The 19,380-nt window shown below is 33.6% G+C and overlaps 1 protein-coding gene across 2 annotated transcripts; it reads right to left on the bottom strand.

Annotated features, from left to right (window-relative positions):
- Positions 1-1,485: 1,485 nt before the first annotated feature.
- On the bottom strand, positions 1,486-7,564 carry LOC148598947 (uncharacterized). Of its 2 annotated transcripts, none has more exons than XM_088561432.1 (4): positions 7,425-7,564; positions 3,799-3,861; positions 2,888-3,063; positions 1,486-2,438 (listed from the first exon to the last, which is right to left on the bottom strand). In XM_088561432.1, exons 3-4 carry the CDS (start codon positions 2,994-2,996, stop codon positions 2,197-2,199), a joined length of 351 nt encoding a protein of 116 aa, XP_088417558.1. In that variant the 5' UTR covers positions 2,997-3,063; positions 3,799-3,861; positions 7,425-7,564; the 3' UTR covers positions 1,486-2,196. The 2 variants fall into 2 exon arrangements, with proteins under 2 accessions (XP_088417558.1, XP_088417557.1); XM_088561431.1 differs by lacking the exon at positions 7,425-7,564 and adding an exon at positions 4,859-5,343.
- Between the last annotated feature and the right edge of the window lie 11,816 nt (positions 7,565-19,380).

Genomic DNA, 19,380 nt, shown 5'->3' with positions numbered 1-19,380 from the left:
TCAAGTTCTTTTGTTATTGTTATTTACCCTTATGATTTCACATTGGTGGCAACTTTCGTTCTTTGTCAATAGGTTTCAGTTAATCAATACAGTTATAATTTACATTGTATACTTAAAGACAATGGTCCACATAGAATACTCAAACATCATTTACAATTATGAATGGTATAAGGGTATGATAAAGTATACATATTACATTGTTCTATTATTCATACACAAGACAAGTCTTCTCTAGTTGGCACTTTTATAAAAACAGATTACCTTTTCTCTTGTATAAACGATGATTTTTAAATATCGAGTATACAGAGAAATATATATTCGTGTACTACGTTTTCGTTGATACCATTCTAATTAACTCAAAACAAGCTTTAGAAACCGGTATATATTGCCTCCCCCCCCCCCCAAAAAAAAAAGACAGCATAGCAATAAAAAAAATTTAGTCCCCGTCGTAGTTTCATCTTTATTCGAATACCGGATCAGACAATTGATGGTTGATTCTAGCAGATGACGCCGGTGGTACCGGTGCACGATAAAATCTTGTCGTGGTTAAATTTTGATACACATCAATCTAAATTGTTTTTGTTTGTTTCTCGCTTTGTGGTGTTTGTGTGTTATTCGTTATTTTTTTTTCTTGACTCTGGCTAATTTTGTGAGGTGCAGAGTTTGGGTAAGAGTAATCAAGGGAACCAATGTTCTAGCAGTCATCAAAAGAATGTAATCCAGGGACAAAGACCAGACGTGGAAAACAGACACACACAGCAAAGAACATAAAGCAACTAAAATAATACATACATAGTAACAAAAGCAAATGAGCAACTCGGACTCCACTAAAACTGGGAGTATGGACCAGGTGCACCGGTAGGGTAACACATTAATTGTTGTGTTTAATAAGGTCACTTTTATAAAAGAACCTGTCAGCTTATTAAGTACAATTTCATCTCTCCAGTGATATTATTTTTGTGCGCTTGTAGTAGGTAGCTTACTTCGACAATTTGAATCCTTACATATTAAATTATATCTGACGATAGAGATTCATATTCCTGAGTGTCTAGCATTTCAATTATCATAACAGTCTCTGCCAGGAAATATCTATGCAAACAATTCCTTGTTTATTTTCATCTAAAATGTTGAGACGTTTGACCGTCAAATTTACAACTCTGCAAATTGTTTGATCAATCGAACTGCAAAAAAATCTAATCACAATTATTTCCACGTTTCGAGAAGTGACTAGAGAAGTAAATTCCTGACTCACATTATCTGTATTTATCATGTGATGCATCGACCAAAGAAACGCTCACAATATCAATATAAATACACGATATTAATATTAATGAAGAGAAAATTTTCTGATAATTTGTATTAACTGTCGACAATACGAAACTGACGTAAAGGTAAAATATGGATTAAAAATGAAAATCGACTTCATAATTGAGGCTTTTCTATAACATATTATCTATTTCGCAATATATATATAAGGTTTCTGTCACTCCTGGTGGATTAAATGTCCCCGAGGGTATTCAACATTTCAGTGGCCAGACCCTTCTGACCCGAAGTTTACTGAATTTTGCACACACAACATTCAAACATTGAGGTTTCATTGCACATGTTAGAACTTCGTCATGCTGGAGTTGGTTTCCTTATTCGAAAACATTGGTTTGTAGTACTTCTTGTACATAATTTTAATTTTATTCAGATTGTCCTATGGTTAGAATGTTGCTGATGAGAGAAAGTTACTCTTTGAAACACTATCGGCGATAAAATATCGAAATGACAATAATAGTACAATTCAGAAACAAGAAGTTCGTCGCCTTAGTCCGAAAACAGTAAGCAAAACGATCCAAGTACGATATGTAAAGAGCAGAATAAATTACAAATTATACATAAATTCTGAATGAATAAAGTGAGATGTATATCATTACGTAGATTTACAAAATATGCTATGTTTTTTGAAAGAGTAATCAAGGGAACCAAGGTTATAGCGGTCATACCAGATGTGAGTGTGCTAAAATTCCCATCTGGGGACACCACATGCTTACAAGACAACAGAGTGTCCGATCTGCTGTCAGGTTCGGACCTTTTTATACTGGGCGACGTCCGAGCCAGTTTTTCTTTCATTCCTCTTTTGAAGGTATACAAATTTAAAGGAAACTCTCAAATCAACATATTATACAACAACACTTATATCAATTTTTTTATTTAACAGTGATCATATTCACAAACGTATCCGAGGTCTGTTTCTCTGGAAGTGACGTAATCCCAGTTGTAGGCACCTCCATCTTTAAAGATGGCAGCGTAATTAATGACTTGACTATTAGGATCGACTGCCATGGGCCTTGAAGATGGGAAGTTCATATAGTCCATGTTTGTGCCGTCAGACCACTTCCAATCACCATTGATAGATTTTCCACCAATGTACCAACCTTTTTGACCTCGTGCCACTAGAAACAAGTGTATACTGTCAAGAATTTAATGATAACCAAAATTACAAAACATGCAAATATATTTCTGATATTCTTTTGGTTATCTCGCATCCATTGAAAAATCAAATGTGATGTTCTATTCAAAATTTGGGTTGGTCGAAATTAATTTTCCTTTGTATTCATAAACGTAAATTGAACTTAACCGGTTACAATGTGTCCGTCAATGAAACATAATTACACTTAAATGAGGACGGATAGCATTATCAATGCTTTCAAATCATAATTGAATAAAATTTATTTTAAGTTATTTCTTATTAATTGATAAATTCACGGCAGCAATACTAGTAAGGATTACAATTCCCTAATATGGATAAACAAAGAAAAATTATAAATCATTCCCATTTGATATTGTAAGTTAACAAACAAAAATAGTTTTGTCCTCACAATAATCCAGTCTGACGACTTACTTGGTTCTGTTTTAAGAAAAGAAATAATGTGGTTGTTCTCAGCTTCATGATCAACCTTCACTAGGTGTCCACCCAGAGAGTAACACAGACCTCCTCGGCTTGTTCCCATTTCTTTATTTTATTGGACTTTTTTGCGACTTTGTAACATTTACAGTGATCCCCAGCATCAACTGTAGCTACAAGTAATCAAATGAAGGTTAAAAGTTCATTTGTGATCTTAAGGGTGAACTGTACTCAATACACCTAAATATTTCTGTGATTATCTACTACGTGTTTCTTAATTGATTTATTGTTATTATAAAGACTCAAAGTACACCATTGGTCATCGGTTCCTAATGTACACATTCTTTATCATTTAACGTTTTTTCAGAGATGACAACAGTTCAAAAGTATTGAAAACTCTGCTTTTTTTTCATTTGAAACTAGACAAGCTTTTAATTAACTAAACATATTACTTTTCAAGGGAAGATATGATTTCGTGTTTTGTATAGCTACTGTTACTATACAACTATAAATCATGTGAAATCTACTAGTACAAAAGTGCTTGACATGTAGGATATTTTTATGAAGTGTAACATATGATAACCATATGGAAAGAGTGTAAATGATTACATTAAGTTATGTTGTAGTTTATATATGATACACATGTTAAACATATGCTAAACATATATTCAACGCGTTCTCGAAAAGCACACTGGAATTGAGCTAAAACTTAGTTTCTATTGGAATTTCCTTTACGTGGTTTTGGCTGAGACACACACATAAGCTACTAAGTATGCCTCATGTGTGCACATTTGATGTGTCAACTTAAAAGATGTAAGAATTTAAGTTAAAAATTGTAAGAGAGATACTACTAATTGCAGAATTGGGCACATGTGAACAATGACAAACAAAAGACTTTCAGAACATACCTGCCAGCAAGGCACACAGTAAAACGGCTGATAGTACACAGTTCATTTTTGCATAGATGCTACCTGAAAATCCAAAAATCATACAATCGATAGATAAAGGTCACAAGTCATATAAATTAAGAGTTGTCTTACATATTACTTAAAACTTGTGCAGGAGAGCATTGTTCGTAGACTTTTACCGGACTATATTCACTATATCCGGACTATAATTAACCGATGCCGCTGGCGAAGCTTGACATGTTTAGGACATGATGTCATTCACGGTATTGGTGGGAGTTCATATTGCCAGTGCTCTTTTGTATTACGACTTGTTTTCCTTATCTTCAAATTTTATATGTAATCTATTTAATTTGGTTTGCTACATTGTGAAATTAGATCATCTTTCTTGTGTTTTGACGGTCAGACCAGGTGCTTAGATTTTCATGTATTTGAATTGTCTCATTATTTACGCTTCGGTATTTTCGACGACATATAACAGAAAAAAAATATGATTAAAAAATAATATTCACGGGACAGCTTTTAAATTTATAGTTTGGTTCATAAAATAGGGAAAAGAGCAACCGTTTGTTTGGTAAAGATAATAAATAAATAATAAAAGACTTTAAGTGAATATCAGTAAAAAATTCCGAAGCGTCAGCAGTGGGAAGATTCAAATACGTCCAACATATTGCCTTAAAGTGAACATATGAAAAAAACACGATCTATATACACAATGTAGCGAGCCGAAAAAAAAGATTACTGATAAAAACTGAAGGTAAGGGAAACAAGACGTCACACACAAACCTAAAGCACAAGCAATATACAACCCCCCCAAACAAAACCAGGAGTAACAGCAGGTAGTCGGGAAGGGTATTAGCATCAATTCTAATGTATATTTCAAATAGTTAATTTATGTGCTTACATGTATGTCACTGGAGACTATTAAGCATTATCAACTCGGAAATAAAATTGAATCAATGCATATCTCATTTGACGGATGTTTAGTACAGTGTGAATGAAATACCAATAAATCAAAATCATGTAAAAGGCTTGAACAAATCATAATGATATCAGTACTTACCTTTAGTTATAGAATTATGGCAAAAAATGACAACTTCTTTCTATTTTATACCAGAACTTTTCCACCATATGTTGTATCATGTCTTTTTGATCGATACCAATTGTTTTAATTATTTCAGCTATTTCAGTTGAAGACCCTGAAGAATAAAAATGCGACAAAATACCAAATTTGTCAGGATTGAACGTAGACTTTCATTTTTGCATTGATGTCGCGATGATTAGTAATACTGTAGATTGAGAAAAAAAGTTTATAGAAGTATAATTTTTTTTCTCAAAAGCTTTTGAAATTTGGACATTTAGGTACCTGATATTGATATATAGATAAAAGTTGCATTGTGCAATTATAAACTTTTGCCATTGTATTTCGTTCCAATTTTATGATAATAAAGCATTGCAATAATTCGTCAATAGGGTAACTGATGCAGAAGCTCTACCTATATCAACATTAGAAATTTCGATATGCTGTACACGTTGTTCAAGGAGTAACCTCTTATCAGCAGCATTTAAACCAAAATGTAATAAGTTTAAGACATGAAAATAAATTATATACAAGAAAGACTTAAGTGATAGAATCTGTAAGAATAAATTTAAAAAAAATCATACTCGGGGAGAAATACACAACTTCGAAAATATGGGCACACAGTTTAGGATCTATTGAAGACGCATAGGAGACGAATTGGCAATTCGTTCGTCTTTGAATTGTCGTACATGTAGAAAAGCGAGTTAAAAGTTATAATTGAATCATAGGGGAAAGTGAGTTATCTCCCCTTGATGAAAAATTTACACTGCATACATGTCATTCATACCTTGAATTAATGACACTTAAAAGAAATAAAAGCAATTTCTATATTTCATATAACATATTGAGTAAGATTTCATGGAAAGGCTTAATGTTTCATCCTTTGATTCTTACAGAAAATCTGTTGATATTGTGTATTTTGATTAAAAGGGCATATGTCACAATAGAAATTCAAAATAGTGAATAACAGCTTCAGGACTAATAAACTGACGCCAAAATCTCAATATCATAGATGGAACTACAAAAACATAATAGAACACGGAAGTGCTTAGAGCGACAATGTAATTATTATTTTTCATTATTCATTACACTATTTGTTCGGTTATGAAAGTTCAATGTTAATCAGAACTATTTTACAAACAGGTCACCCAATATCCTCAGCAGATATATAAACACTCTAAGATTTACCTTCAAAAGTCATTATTTGTATTTATAACAAATCTATGAAGGTTGTTATCGAGTTTCTCAAACTACCCAAGAAGTGAAAATTTTGTACTGAATGTGAGAGACGAATTAAAGCCATGAATTCGAAGCAGCGAGTATATTCTTACTTCCCTATCCATACAAAATTTGATTAGCGTTGGCGATGAATTGTAGATGTTGACGGAACTCATGAAATATGAAAGTGATCGCAGTTAAAAGTATAAAGTAATAAGTCGTTTTGGCAAATAAATGCGGAAACAAACGGACAAACAACACAAACAAAAGATATACATAGATATACAAAAAACATATACAAAAAGGACAAAAACACGACATGATCTTCAATGCAATATCTGTAACTAGTGAATACAAAAAATATAATGAACTGGAATACATGTACGGTAAATACACGTATTTGGCAACTAGCTGCGAAACGTAGCCCTTACTATTTTTTTTGTATTTTTTTAGCGTTAGATCGCAAAATCAAAAAATCAGCAGCTAATTTGGCATCATGATCATGTCTCATGATCAATAATTTTTATTCCATACAAATCACAAACTCCACACCGTAATTATTCTCCTCAATATTTACAAATTGTGCCTTGCATTCTTCACATTGCAGGAGGACGTCTGCTACTGTCGCCATTTTTAAAACCGCCGAAACCGCGCCCGGAGGTGGTTTCGCAAGTTCCATTATTAGTTTCAGTTTTACGACGATAAATTGAAAAACTGGTTTTGGTTTCAAACTAATTTCAAACTAGTTTTCGAAATAAATAGAAGGTTTCAGAAAACTTTTATAAAACTGGAACTGGTTTCACTGCAATAAAAACGCCCAAATAGACGCCATTTTACCGAAACTGCTGCACTATTACCCCGCCTCAGAAGAAATGTAGGTCTCAGTATCGTATTAATTTTCCCATAGACTTCTATAGTGAAGTGCATATTTTAAAAAAAATATGTAAATTGATTCAATAAAACTTTCACTTATGTAGCATTTCTAAGGACATGTAAAAAAATAATTTCCCGCAAAGAAAATAGGGCGAGTCCACGAAGATCGGACAGAAAAGTAGTCTTGAACTATAAATAGCCATTTTCCCTACTTTCACTTTCGTTTTGCACTCACCAAACCAACTTTTTTAGGGGAACATTTTTATGATATTATGTTAGATTTTCTTTTAAAAAAGTTCTTCATCTTACAGTGTGATATTTACTCTATTTTATAAGTCATTGTTCATGTCTTTTGACAAAACATTAGTTTGTAGAGAGGCAAAAAGAAAATGCACTATATTTTTATAGCATCCATGTTTTGACACCCGCTCAGGGATATGCAATACGATACTGGTACCTTTAGTTTGCTGCGATTTCCTTGTAGTAAAGTGATGTTTAACTCTTATTTATATATTTTGGTTGTTACATCCCTGAGATAACACACAATTTGGATCAATAAACTATGTAAATCTTAGTAACTGACCAACCATTCGTCTGCACTTGTTCTACATCTGGATAATAACAGTATCAGCGACGCATACATCAAATTTTCATTTAGCAATGTAGGGGATGTGCAAATCGGCAAATTATATTGAGCGAAGAAACTTCTACGTACCACGATAGCCTGTGATAGATGGTGTCATCTGGTATTGCTACATCCATATGAAATGTAAACGAATTCATGCATGTGTATTATGTTTACATCTCTGTGTGAGGATATGAATTTCTTGGTTCATTTTTGTTTTGCTCTTTTCACACTATGAACAACGAATCAAGTCTGATGTTATTCTATATATAGAATGATAGTCATTAAGAAGCACTCTATCTTATGACCACATATTTTTACTTCTTTAGAATTATTCTGAGTAACTTGATCATAAAATAATTTTATTTGTAGTGTTTAGAAACATTTTTAAGGGAGATAACTCTGATTTAGACAACACATCCTATTATAACTTATACCTCAAATATCTTTCCTAGAAATCTTCATACATGTATGTAATCATTATTCATTCTAAAATGAGATGTTTCAAGAAACATTACCGGGTCGACACAAAAGATTTTGAAAGGGGTTCTAGGCTTTCATTTACTGATTTTGCAAAGATTGTGCAAGTAATTAACAAAATTATCCAATAATAGACACACCAGATCTTTCCCTAGGATCGAACTGCCACTGCTCAAGCTACATTTAAAATAAAAATATGAGATCTATTTTCGAATAATCATTCAATTCTTATTTTGCATGATTCTTAGATGGAACGCTTAATTCTTAAATATAGATATTGAGGAGGGATACATTCTGACACTGAATCAATTGCAGATCCAAGTGAAGGGTTTCTGGGTTGTAACACCCCCTCCTTTTTTAAGAATTTTTTTGCAAATGAGCAAATGATAGCAAGAAACCCCTTTCATAAATTACTGGGTTAAATGGACCACCTCACCACACACTCTTTTTCCGACGCAGTCGGTATGGTTTCATTTTTTACCTTTGACCTTTAAGACGCTCTTCTATGGAAACGCAAGTCACCTGATCGCAAATCTGTTTCCCAGTTGGCCAAATATTGATAACTAAGTGGCGTTCGAAAAAACTGTATCGAAAATTGAAATTGCGACCCATGTGTTATTTTCTTGAATGAAATGTAGAAAAATTTAAGTAAAAAGATCAAAATTTTACTGCGTCGGCTATATTTTTTCAATGATACATGTGGTACTTGTTATAACTTCCTGGACACATGCCTGCTTATATCCCGGGTTATACATCTAACATTTATAGCTCAGTTTTATTCAACACTTTTCGAATTTAAGAATAACAATAAATTGATATAAACACAGTATAAACGTATTCTTCGGCTAATCGTTCCCGTGGCATCCTAGCTTTTGTAAGTTTCATTTTGGGAGTAATTTTTTGTAGGGATTCGGGCAAAACAGTCTTTTATAGCTGGTCTTTTGTAGGCTTTTATTGATTGAGACTGACACTTCAGTTCTTATGTTGGCAGTAGTTACATGATACAGGGACCATTAAAGAGATATTACGTTCGATTTCTCTAATGTCCGATTTTAACACAACTATTTACAATGAAATCGCCTATAGACCCCAAGGCACGAGTATCCATTAAGTTCAACGAGAATTCAAAACGAACTCGTCTTTTCAAAAACTTGATTATACTTTTCAGATGTTGTATCATAATTAAGTGCTATCATATCATACATACATATATCTTAGAGACTTTTCAAATTTTTAATGTCCATTTTTTTCTGGTTTATTTTTCGTTATTTATGTTATTTCTTTCCAGACTCGTCCCGTGCATATCCGACTGTCAAAAGAATAGGCCTGCAGCAGCGCTAAGCTTGTCGTAAAAGGCGACTAAATAGTGCTCAGAAACCTAGCCGGGGGCTAGGCGCTCTGCCCAAGATCAACTGGAATGTGTGCCCCAGATGGTGGAATGGGGTACCCCTGGCACATGCCAGGGTTGTCAGGCTATAATACGGAAAACCTGACCGCAAACCAAATAATTTTGGCATGGAAACAGAGTCCTTACTATTGCTTTACCGGTCTCTATTAAGGTCAATTCTAGAATACGGGTGTCAAGCATTTAATTCTGCCCTTCCAAATGTTAAAGAAAAACTAAAACCGCATTGAATCTCGGGGACTTAAAATTGTTCTAGGGGCAATCAAATCAACGCCTTTAGAAAAAGTTCTAGCTGAAGCAGGTGAACTTCCTTTACAGCTCAGAAAAGATCAACTGAGTCAATATACTAAAAGATATTCACATATGTGGGGGAAAAAATGATTGCTCATATGGTTTCAGAGTAATCAAGGGAACCAAGGTTATAAGGACAAAGACCAGACATGGAAAACAGACATACACAACAAAGAACATAAAGTAACTAAAATCATACATACAAAGTAACAAAAGTAAATGAGCAACTCGGACTCCACTAAAAACTGGGAGCATGGACCAGGTGCACCGGTAGGGTAAGCGTCCTACGTAAAAGTAAGGGTAAGAGTATGTCAATTTCTCTCAGAGAATGATTTAAACACAATAGATATCGTTCAAAACAAACAACCAAAACATGCCCCCCCCTGGATAATTGGTACGGCTAACACATCCGAGTGTATTAAAAAACAGGTGGACAAAAAAGACAATCCGCATTTGACTAAATCAGCTGTTATGCAAATTATAGATGAAAAATATAGAAAGTTTTTAAAAATATATACAGATGGCTCCAAGGATCCTGCTTCTGGTAAAACATCAAATGCGTTCTGGTAAAAGAGTATCATTATCTACTCGGTTGACTGATAATATTTCCGTTTTTTCAACAGAAATGACTGCAATATCGCTTGCGTTAAAATGGATAATTGATCAAAATTATCAAGACAAAAACATTGTCATCCTCACGGATTCTTTTAGTTCTCTTCAATCTATTAAAAATAATAAATCTAGCAGACCAGACTTGTTTAATTCTATTCAACTAAACGCAAAATTTCTAAAACAGAAAAATATAAGTGTAATTATAGAATGGATTCCGGCACATGTCGGTATTCCGGGTAATGATATAAGCGACAGATTAGCAAAACAAGCTCTATCAAAGCCTACTATTGGTGTCATAATTGTGTTAAGTTCAAAAGAATTTATTTCTATTATTTCCAAAATCTTTAAACAAAAATGACAGACAAGCTGGGAAAATTCGAATCACATTTGGCATAAACAGCTAAAACCCAATGTTATTGTAAAACCAGCATTTTACAGTGGTAAAAGGCATCACGCAAAAACAATTACTAGACTCAGACTGTATACAACCATGCTACCAGGTCAAATAGGATAGTATGTTAAAGATATATCGCCTTTATGCCAAAAATGTGGAGTTTCAGAGGACATTAAGCACGTCCTTATAGATTGTTTAGAACACCACCAAGCACGTTTGGAACCTAAAGAAAATATCCACAAATTGGGTCTCCACACTCTTTCGGAACTAAACCTTCTTGACCCACCCAAATCAGTTCAGCAACAAGTCTGGTCAGCATCAGCACAATTTATTTCAGTCATTGATTATCATAGTAAAATATAGCATACTTTTGTTTAAACTACGGTAATTGTCATTAGATAACTTAAAGCCCTATATATATTTTTTTTTCATTTCAAGTTGGATAATCCACACCCTATATATCAAGTGTAGTTGCACTGATTTCAGCCGAGCAGTCTCAGGTGGTCGTGTGACACACTTATAAATATGTAGAGGGAATACCTAACGTAATAAAACCATAACCAACATATTCATACAGTACCATTTATTTTAAATAATATCATCTTTCATTTTTCAATAAAAAAAAACCAAAATAATATATAATTGTATTAAAATAAAATTAATCACCTGATATGGGGTTCCACAATGCAATATATTTATACACATAGTCTCTCATCTTTTATATTTTTTTACTATTATTATCTATTATTATTTTTTTTTACTTTTGTTAATCATGTACACATATGCTTATAAAACATATCTACCGCGCCGATAGCTCCAGCCGTGTGTAGTATAATGTCGCGTGCGTTCTTCTTTAAAAAAAACCTCCGGTTTATACATAGTCATAAAGCTAAACCCCTAAATGAAAAAAAATATATTTTTTTATTTTATTTTCCTTATTTCATATCTTTTATCTTACTACTTTGGCTTATAAATACATTTTTTATTTGTTTCTTTGGCTAATCTTTTGGCTGTTCTTAAGTCCACGTGTAAATTTGGGATTTACATTTACACTTGTTCAATTCTAAAAGTTGACCAATCTAACCAATGATAAACATTCCAGTTTCCAAACTTATTAAAAGAAAATTGGTCAACCCATTCACCAGAAGCATGAGCTGGAACGGTCTCGTGTGGCGTTAGTAAAACTGCGTACTAACGTCGTGTGCTAGCACGGTAAAATCCGGGAACTACGCCCGGCTATACAAGGCAGTCTAAATTTACATACATTTTTTGGCTCGGCATAAACTTTCCGGCATTCAAAAAAAGCGTACACCTTTGGTAACTAAAACTCTAACATCATCAATTATTAAATTTGTACTCCACCTTTGTATTTTCACCAAACCACACCCATTTGACTCTAAAACGCATACACTATTTGGCCAACTAAATCACACAGGTCTTCCGCCTTATGGGTCCGACTGGTTGTCCTTGGCTCTTCTCCATCCAACTTGGCATTTCCCTCCTTTACATGGTCCATTTTCAAATATCATGTTTACTGTTTACTATTGAATTTATAACATTTCAGGTATTCATAATTCACTAGTATATTACCTTTTTCCGTTTTTTTTTAACTTATTCTTCATTTATTTTTTGTGTGTGATTATTACACAGAATCATTAAATATAATTGAAACTCATCGTTTTTCACATGAACTTTAATTTCAATAAATATAATTAAGTTTACTTTGGCCCAATTCCTCATTTTACAATAAATTAGTTATCTGATTGACAATAACAATTAATTCATTTTTTATAAAATATTGTATAAATGTTTTATACTTTAATTTTCATAAAACACTTAGTTTTTATTCCATTTTTTGTTTAAATCTCAAAAAGTTGGAAATTTTAATTAATTTTATTCAAATTTATCAAGTTCGTTTTTTTATTAAATATTATATAAATGTTTATACTTCAATATTCATAAAATATATAGTCTTTATTTCCCTTTAGTACCCTGTAATACAATTTCCAAGATATTCATTCTCTAACAGGCAAGTATTTGTCTGGACATCAGGAAAATGCATGTTTCTGGACCCCCTTTTGGCCACTAATTTCTTGAAAAGTCGTCTTTACCCCAACATCCATCCAAGTCAGACCATTGTTGTATAGAAAATTGTGGAACAACAGCAAATATATTCCTATGCTTTTACTAGAGGTTACAGACCACCAATTCAACCAATGAGCATTTGGAACGTACGCAAAAATAGTCCTACGCAGAAATTACCCCTGTTCCTCATAGTGCTGTGAAAAAAGTTCTCATCTCATTTAAAAAATTTAAACAGTTTCTGAAAGGAACAACATTTCTGTACATTTTATAGGTGCATTTTGCTTCATGTGATGTGAAGCCTAATCTCCATAATGATTTCTAAATATACCCCTATCTTGTGAAAACACTGGGATTTCCCATGCTATTTATAGACACTTCACTTCCGGTAACCAGTACTGCACTGCAAGTCTGCTAACCCCACATGCCATTCTGAGGATTGTGAGCTGACATATGTAGAATCATGCTGATATATAGTCCTCTGCAGGTTAAAGTTAAGGTAGAGTCCAGAGAAGCCATTGAATATTGTGAAATTAGCATAGAAGCCAATGGGAAGTGGAATTAGTGGTTTTTAGCCTAGAGTTATACAGTTAAATTCTATGAAATGCTTGTTTTAGGCCCCCTTTTTAAAACGGTTTGGACCATAAACCTCAAAATAAAAATTTAAGCTCCCTTAGATCAACCAACTAATATTTAAACTAGCGAATGAAAACCAAGTATACTATAGTATACTAGTATTTTGCGGTCGTATAAAGAGATGAATGATGTTATGTGCACTTTCTTTACCTGTGATAACCAACGTTAGGTTACCAGTAATTTATATATTCATTCATGACTCTAATACTTCGGATTACAAGTTAGCAATGTTCATTCTATAAAGCCAATTTTCAGTAATAAAATGAAATAATGATCGTGGAGGAGGTGGCGAATAAAATTGTGCATCGTGAACATGACCTTGAATCCGTTTCAAAACATTTTAAGTACCCCAAGACACGTTTTGTTTATCTGTCGGGACTCATTTATGGAATTTAAGAATAGAAGACACAATGGAGAAACAAACAAACAAACAAAAACAAAAACAAAAACAAAAAAAAACCCAAAAAAAAACCAACCAACTAAACAAACAAACAAACTAAAACAATTTGAAATTTAATCCTAGCCAATGTTTATCTCATTCAGACTAGCAATCGCCAGACAGAGAATATGAAACGAAGCATCAACAATTCAATGAGTCTGACACCGAAGTCCTGTTTGAACTCTTGCCTTCTGGCATTGCTGAAATGTTAGAAGCGGTTGAAAGGCGGTACATCGCAGTACTGCTTAATCTCCAACTTTTTGTATGACACTTCGTTCTGACCTCAACCCGACATATCAATATCCAAATAGGAAAAGAGGAGGGTTGCAGAGTCAAAGGCAATTCGGACTATGATTGACTCAGTGGCTATAATGATACACCTTTGACAGAGAAAGGACAACAGTTTGTGCCAGCTTTCACTTAAATTACGGATTTATATGACCGCTTTGATAGTATAACAGTTCGCCAGTTTGAGGTGTCCTTGATTCCTTTTAATTTGTGTCAGCGCAAATGAACAAAACACCAAAAGACATGTGACACATGATAGAAAAATAAATTTATACAATGGATAAATTAAAAAAAAAAGTAACCAAAAGGAGGTGACAAAAGTGATAAATGAATATATCAAAAGTTAACTACTTTCATGGTTGAAGAGCTTTCTGACAAAAAACAAAAACAAAAGAGGACGTCTCGACTATTTAAACGCCGACGTAACAGGGTTCTATTTTTCTTATTTTTGTCATCACACAAGGAATCAAATGGTCAACTTTTACAACCTTGGAAGATTTGGACTTTAAAAAATGCTGATGATTCGGCTTTACTCTCCCACACACACCAACATATTCACGAGAAAACCAACGAACGACACCATTATTCTGAACAAGTAGGATAAAAGATTAATACAGGAAGAACAGACATTATGGTTCACAGTAGTACAAATACAAACCCTGTATAACTCAATGGAGATAATATCAAGAAATCTTATATATTTACATACTTGGGAAGTACTGTTAAAACAGATTGAGGAGCCGAAACAGACATCAAACAAAGATTGGCCAATAGTGGAACTGCCCTTAATAATCTTAATAGTCTGAAAATTTGGTCAATACACATCAAAAACAAGGGGTACGAACCCCCTGCACCCCCTTGGATCCGCCAGTGGTTTGTATTATATCTTTTTATATCTCATTGAATTTTGAGATGGATTTTATTTAACATAAAATATGAAGAAGTAAACTTGTGTCTAGAGATACGTAGAACCATTTTTGTATATTTTTTGCATTCTGTTAAGAAAAATACACCGTCTCAAAGCGCTTAAGATGGCTAGAAATGTGCTTGCAGGTGAACAAAAAAAAATTTAACATAAAGCATATCTGTGCCCTTTAATTTTAAACAATGCGTCATATTCATCTACGGCATTCTTGTCCTAAGGATAAATGTCACTTGGATACAGACCATCCCATATTACAATACACGATAACCGTATTGCGAATCGATCATTTGAATCTTGATTGAAAATGCGAAAAATTTACTTCCTCTACCGATGAGGTCATTTTTGAAGCGGAGACAAGAATCGTGACGATTTCCTGAGCGGAGACAAAGAAGTCTACTTCCGTGCAATGTAAAGTAAGGACACTGGTTATTAGCAAAGAACGTCAAGCGCATATTTGTTTGTGAATGGGTGCATTCTTTAGATACAAGAACGCAGTATTACAATGTATAAATTTTCAAAAACAAAAAACAAAAAAAAAAAACAACAACAACAACAAAAAAAAAAAACAACCAAAAAAAAAAAAAAAACAACAAAAAAACAAAAAACAAAAAACAAAGGAGTTCTAGTGCCAACCACGGAAAAGTACTAGTTATCTGCCTAATAAAAATCACTTCATTTACAGAATTGGGAAATCGATAAAATCTTTGTGGAAGCTTTGACACACGTGGGGTCCGAACCCACTGCGGTGTCCACCTCGTGGTTATAGATAAGTCCAGCACCTTTCAAAAACTTCTTTCCTTCCCCCATCAGAAGTAAGTTCTGCTTCCCCCACATTACTAAAGACACGTGTTCAGATGAATATGATAGAGGCACATTCCACAATGAAGAGTTAGGGAAATTTCAACTTTTGAATTTATACAAATTATTTGTAAATACCCGAAGGTCGTTGCCATGTTAAACAAATGTCGATGAGTAAAAAACTGAATACTTACAGATATTCAAAAGTTAAAATAAAAAATCTCTCAAAATATGTACTTTTATTTGACTAGACACCTCGTCGTATTTGTCAATCGAGAGAAATGATCGTGAACAGATCGATACGTAAATGTAACTAGTTCGTCAACACAAATTTTGTTAGTTTTCGACAATTTCAGCAAAACTGCAACTTGCACATACAAACCAGTTTTGAAAAAATGATGTTTGTCAACATTTGTAAAGGTAATGTCTATTTTATTTTAATAAAACATCTTTCAGAAAATGCAAATGTGACCGATTTTAAAAGTTAGTGTATCTGTTCTGCTTTCCTTCTTTTTTTATTCATATTCTTATAGGAATGAATAATATACATGCAGTTTCCATCTGGTTTACATCTAGATTATCTTTCCATGGAAACCAAGTAGTGTATTCTTCACCGTCTACTACTGTTATGGGTTTGTTTTTGTTTCTATAGATATCCAGGGTTACACAACAACCAATTTTGGTATATTATGTCAAATGATAGAGATCAGTTTTCAAAAAGATGATATTTATAATGCATTTAAACAAAGTATGATCAATGTCGCATTGCCATTGGTGTCATTTTCAAAATATGAGTTTCAGTCCTAGTAAGATATAACATGCACGGTAATCGTGGAAAACAAATTATATATACTAGTAATTCTTTTTTTTTGTTATAAAATTTCCGTTTTGACATCTCCGTGGCAACGGTTTATATCCGATTCTTTATCATCAAGGGCTGTCAGATAATGCTATTAATGGGTTTTTGATTCCTGTAAGGAAAATAGTCGTAATAGGCTTAAAACACTGTGTGTTATACAAGGGGTTGCACGCAAAATCATCCTTATTCGTAGAAATACTCGACCAACTTAAAAACCATACCATAGAGCACCAAGCAAGGATATTGAGATACGAACAGTTCAGTTAACCCATGACCCGTGGCAGATCCATAAATTCAGAAAGTGGAGATACAGACTTGGCTAACAAGAGAGAGATTTCTAGTGAGTTTCTATATAAGGTAGTACAATACAATTAGGTCATTTCTAAATATTTGGTCTCATTTTGTTGAAATAAAGCTGTTTTGAGGCAGTCCGCACAGACATTTCTAGTGTTTTGTCATAAAAAAGTGCATATTTTTGAAATCCTTGGTGTGTGGAGGTTCAAGTCATTTATAAGTAATTTAGTGATTATTGTTATAAAATCCAGTAGCCATGGTAACATACTGAAAAAAAATATTACTGAGTTTTAGTACAAATCAGGGGTGCCTTTCCAAAACTAACAGTCAATTACTATGTTTTATAAAATATCAGGCACTTAGACACTACCACAGGATGAAAGCATGCATGGAGTAGTTGGCAAAAGGGTACAAATAATAAGATCCTTTTCGATTTATTCTTTCACAATTTTGGTTCCGAAAGTTCGTGCGAAATAAGGTATTTTGAAAGAGTAATCAAGGGAACCAAGGTTAAAGCGGTAATCAAAAGAATGTAATCCAGGGACAAAGACCAGACATGGAAAACAGACATACACAACAAAGAACATATAGTAACTAAAATCATACATACAAAGTAACAAAAGCAAATGAGCAACTCGGGCTCCACTAAAAACTGGGAGCATGGACCAGGTGCATCAGTAGGGTAAGCGTCCTGTGCTTTTCTAGAAACACCTGCCGAGTTGCTCATAAAAAATCAAGTCCGCGGTAGACAAACGAGGAAAGGAAAACTATGACTCGTTGAATAAATCAGTTTTCATGGTGCAGATGGATACACCATAACGATTCACGAGTTCATGATGACGACCATAAAACTTCTGTAGTGATGACATCAATCTTGTAGCAACATAAGCCTGTTCCAGAAGCCTATTTGTTTGAGTTCTGGCGCCATACAAAAAGTCTGCGTAGTTTCGGCAAGCTCTGGCATAACGTATGAGTTGTGATATGAACACTCCATACGTAGGTGCTGAAGGAATGTTGCCACAGATGAAAGGAAAGTTGACAATTTCGAATGAAAAGTCATCACGTTTGTCGTAAAGTTTGGACGATAGTTTTCCTTTACCATCGATTTCTAAGTGTAGGTCAAGATGTGAGGCTGACTTCACTGTGTCTGTAATATCCTTTATCCCAAGTTCTTTAGGGTAGATGCGATGAATCAAATCCTCGAAATTAGGATTGTTTGAAGATAATACGTCATCTATATAGCGGAAATTGAGATTAAAGGACTTAGCTAAACGATATTCTTTCTTTCTGATCAGATCAGCTATAAAGTCAGCCTCATAAGAGTGAAGGAAAAGGTCAGCAAGTAAAGGGGCACAATTTGTTCCCATTGGAATGCCGACCGTTTGTTGAAAAACACGTCCACCACACTGGACAAATATGTTGTAAAAATACTATAAATTATAAAAATAATGTTATGAAAATCAGCCATCTGATGCTGAGGAGAGAACCTAATACGGTAGGGTACTGAAACGTTCCGGATACCATTCTTCTTTTAAATTACACCTGTTTACCATTACATATATTACATCTGTCTATGTTTAAATGCTTAACTACATTTAAACAAAATATCCACCAAATTTCAACTTTTAATTTTAAGTTTTACAAAATTTGACCGGGGTAACTTGGTGTGCGAAACAGTGCGCCTTAATGTAACTGTATAGTGCACCCTAAGCAACCCAAAATTAACACCCCGGGCAGTTGATCAGCCTCTGTTACCACACTGAAAGTTTGCATTAAATTACTACGGGCAATCAAAATTTATACATTTGATTTTTTTGTATATCTTTATTATCATGAATCAATTGATTTAAAGAACATAAACAATTGTCATGTCATCGCTGATGATTTTAACTTCATTGGGAATTCACTCCTACGTAACGTAGTTCCTCTTGGACCTCTCAGCACCTCAACTGAAAACTTTATTTCAAATCCATAATGAAATAAATGAAGGAATTACGATTGGTTCCCCAAATTTCACAGCCATATAGAATAATCGGGCTTATAAGCATATCGAATATTTTTTTCTAGCATTGAGCATACATGGGTTGTTCAATCCTATTGCATTTTTAATCTTAAACCATGTCTTGCGACTTTTCTCCATTAATATCTGAGAAGAGATGTTAAAATTGCCTGTATATTTAATTGTTAAACCGATATAGCAATATGTTTTTACAGTTTCTAAAGTGTTATCATTAAGTTTAAAACCACTAAGATGAGTTTTTTCATTTGAATTGAGTATCATAATT

Source organism: Perna viridis, chromosome 14 (genome assembly GCF_037379345.1).
Source record: "Perna viridis isolate PV_CMFRI_1.1 ecotype Kerala chromosome 14, ASM3737934v1, whole genome shotgun sequence".
Classification (NCBI taxonomy): Eukaryota; Metazoa; Mollusca; class Bivalvia; order Mytilida; family Mytilidae; genus Perna; species Perna viridis.
Note: the sequence above shows the minus strand (reverse complement) of the source record. Positions and strands in the feature narration are given on the sequence as shown.

What these genes read in the sequence shown, in the direction of transcription:
- LOC148598947 (XM_088561432.1), bottom strand. Translation starts at nt 2,996, where the DNA reads ATGGGAACAAGCCGAGGAGGTCTGTGTTACTCTCTGGGTGGACACCTA. An exon ending in TTTTCTTAAAACAGAACCAA is followed by an intron (nt 2,439 to 2,887) that starts GTAAGTCGTCAG and finishes ACTTGTTTCTAG; the next exon opens with TGGCACGAGGTCAAAAAGGT.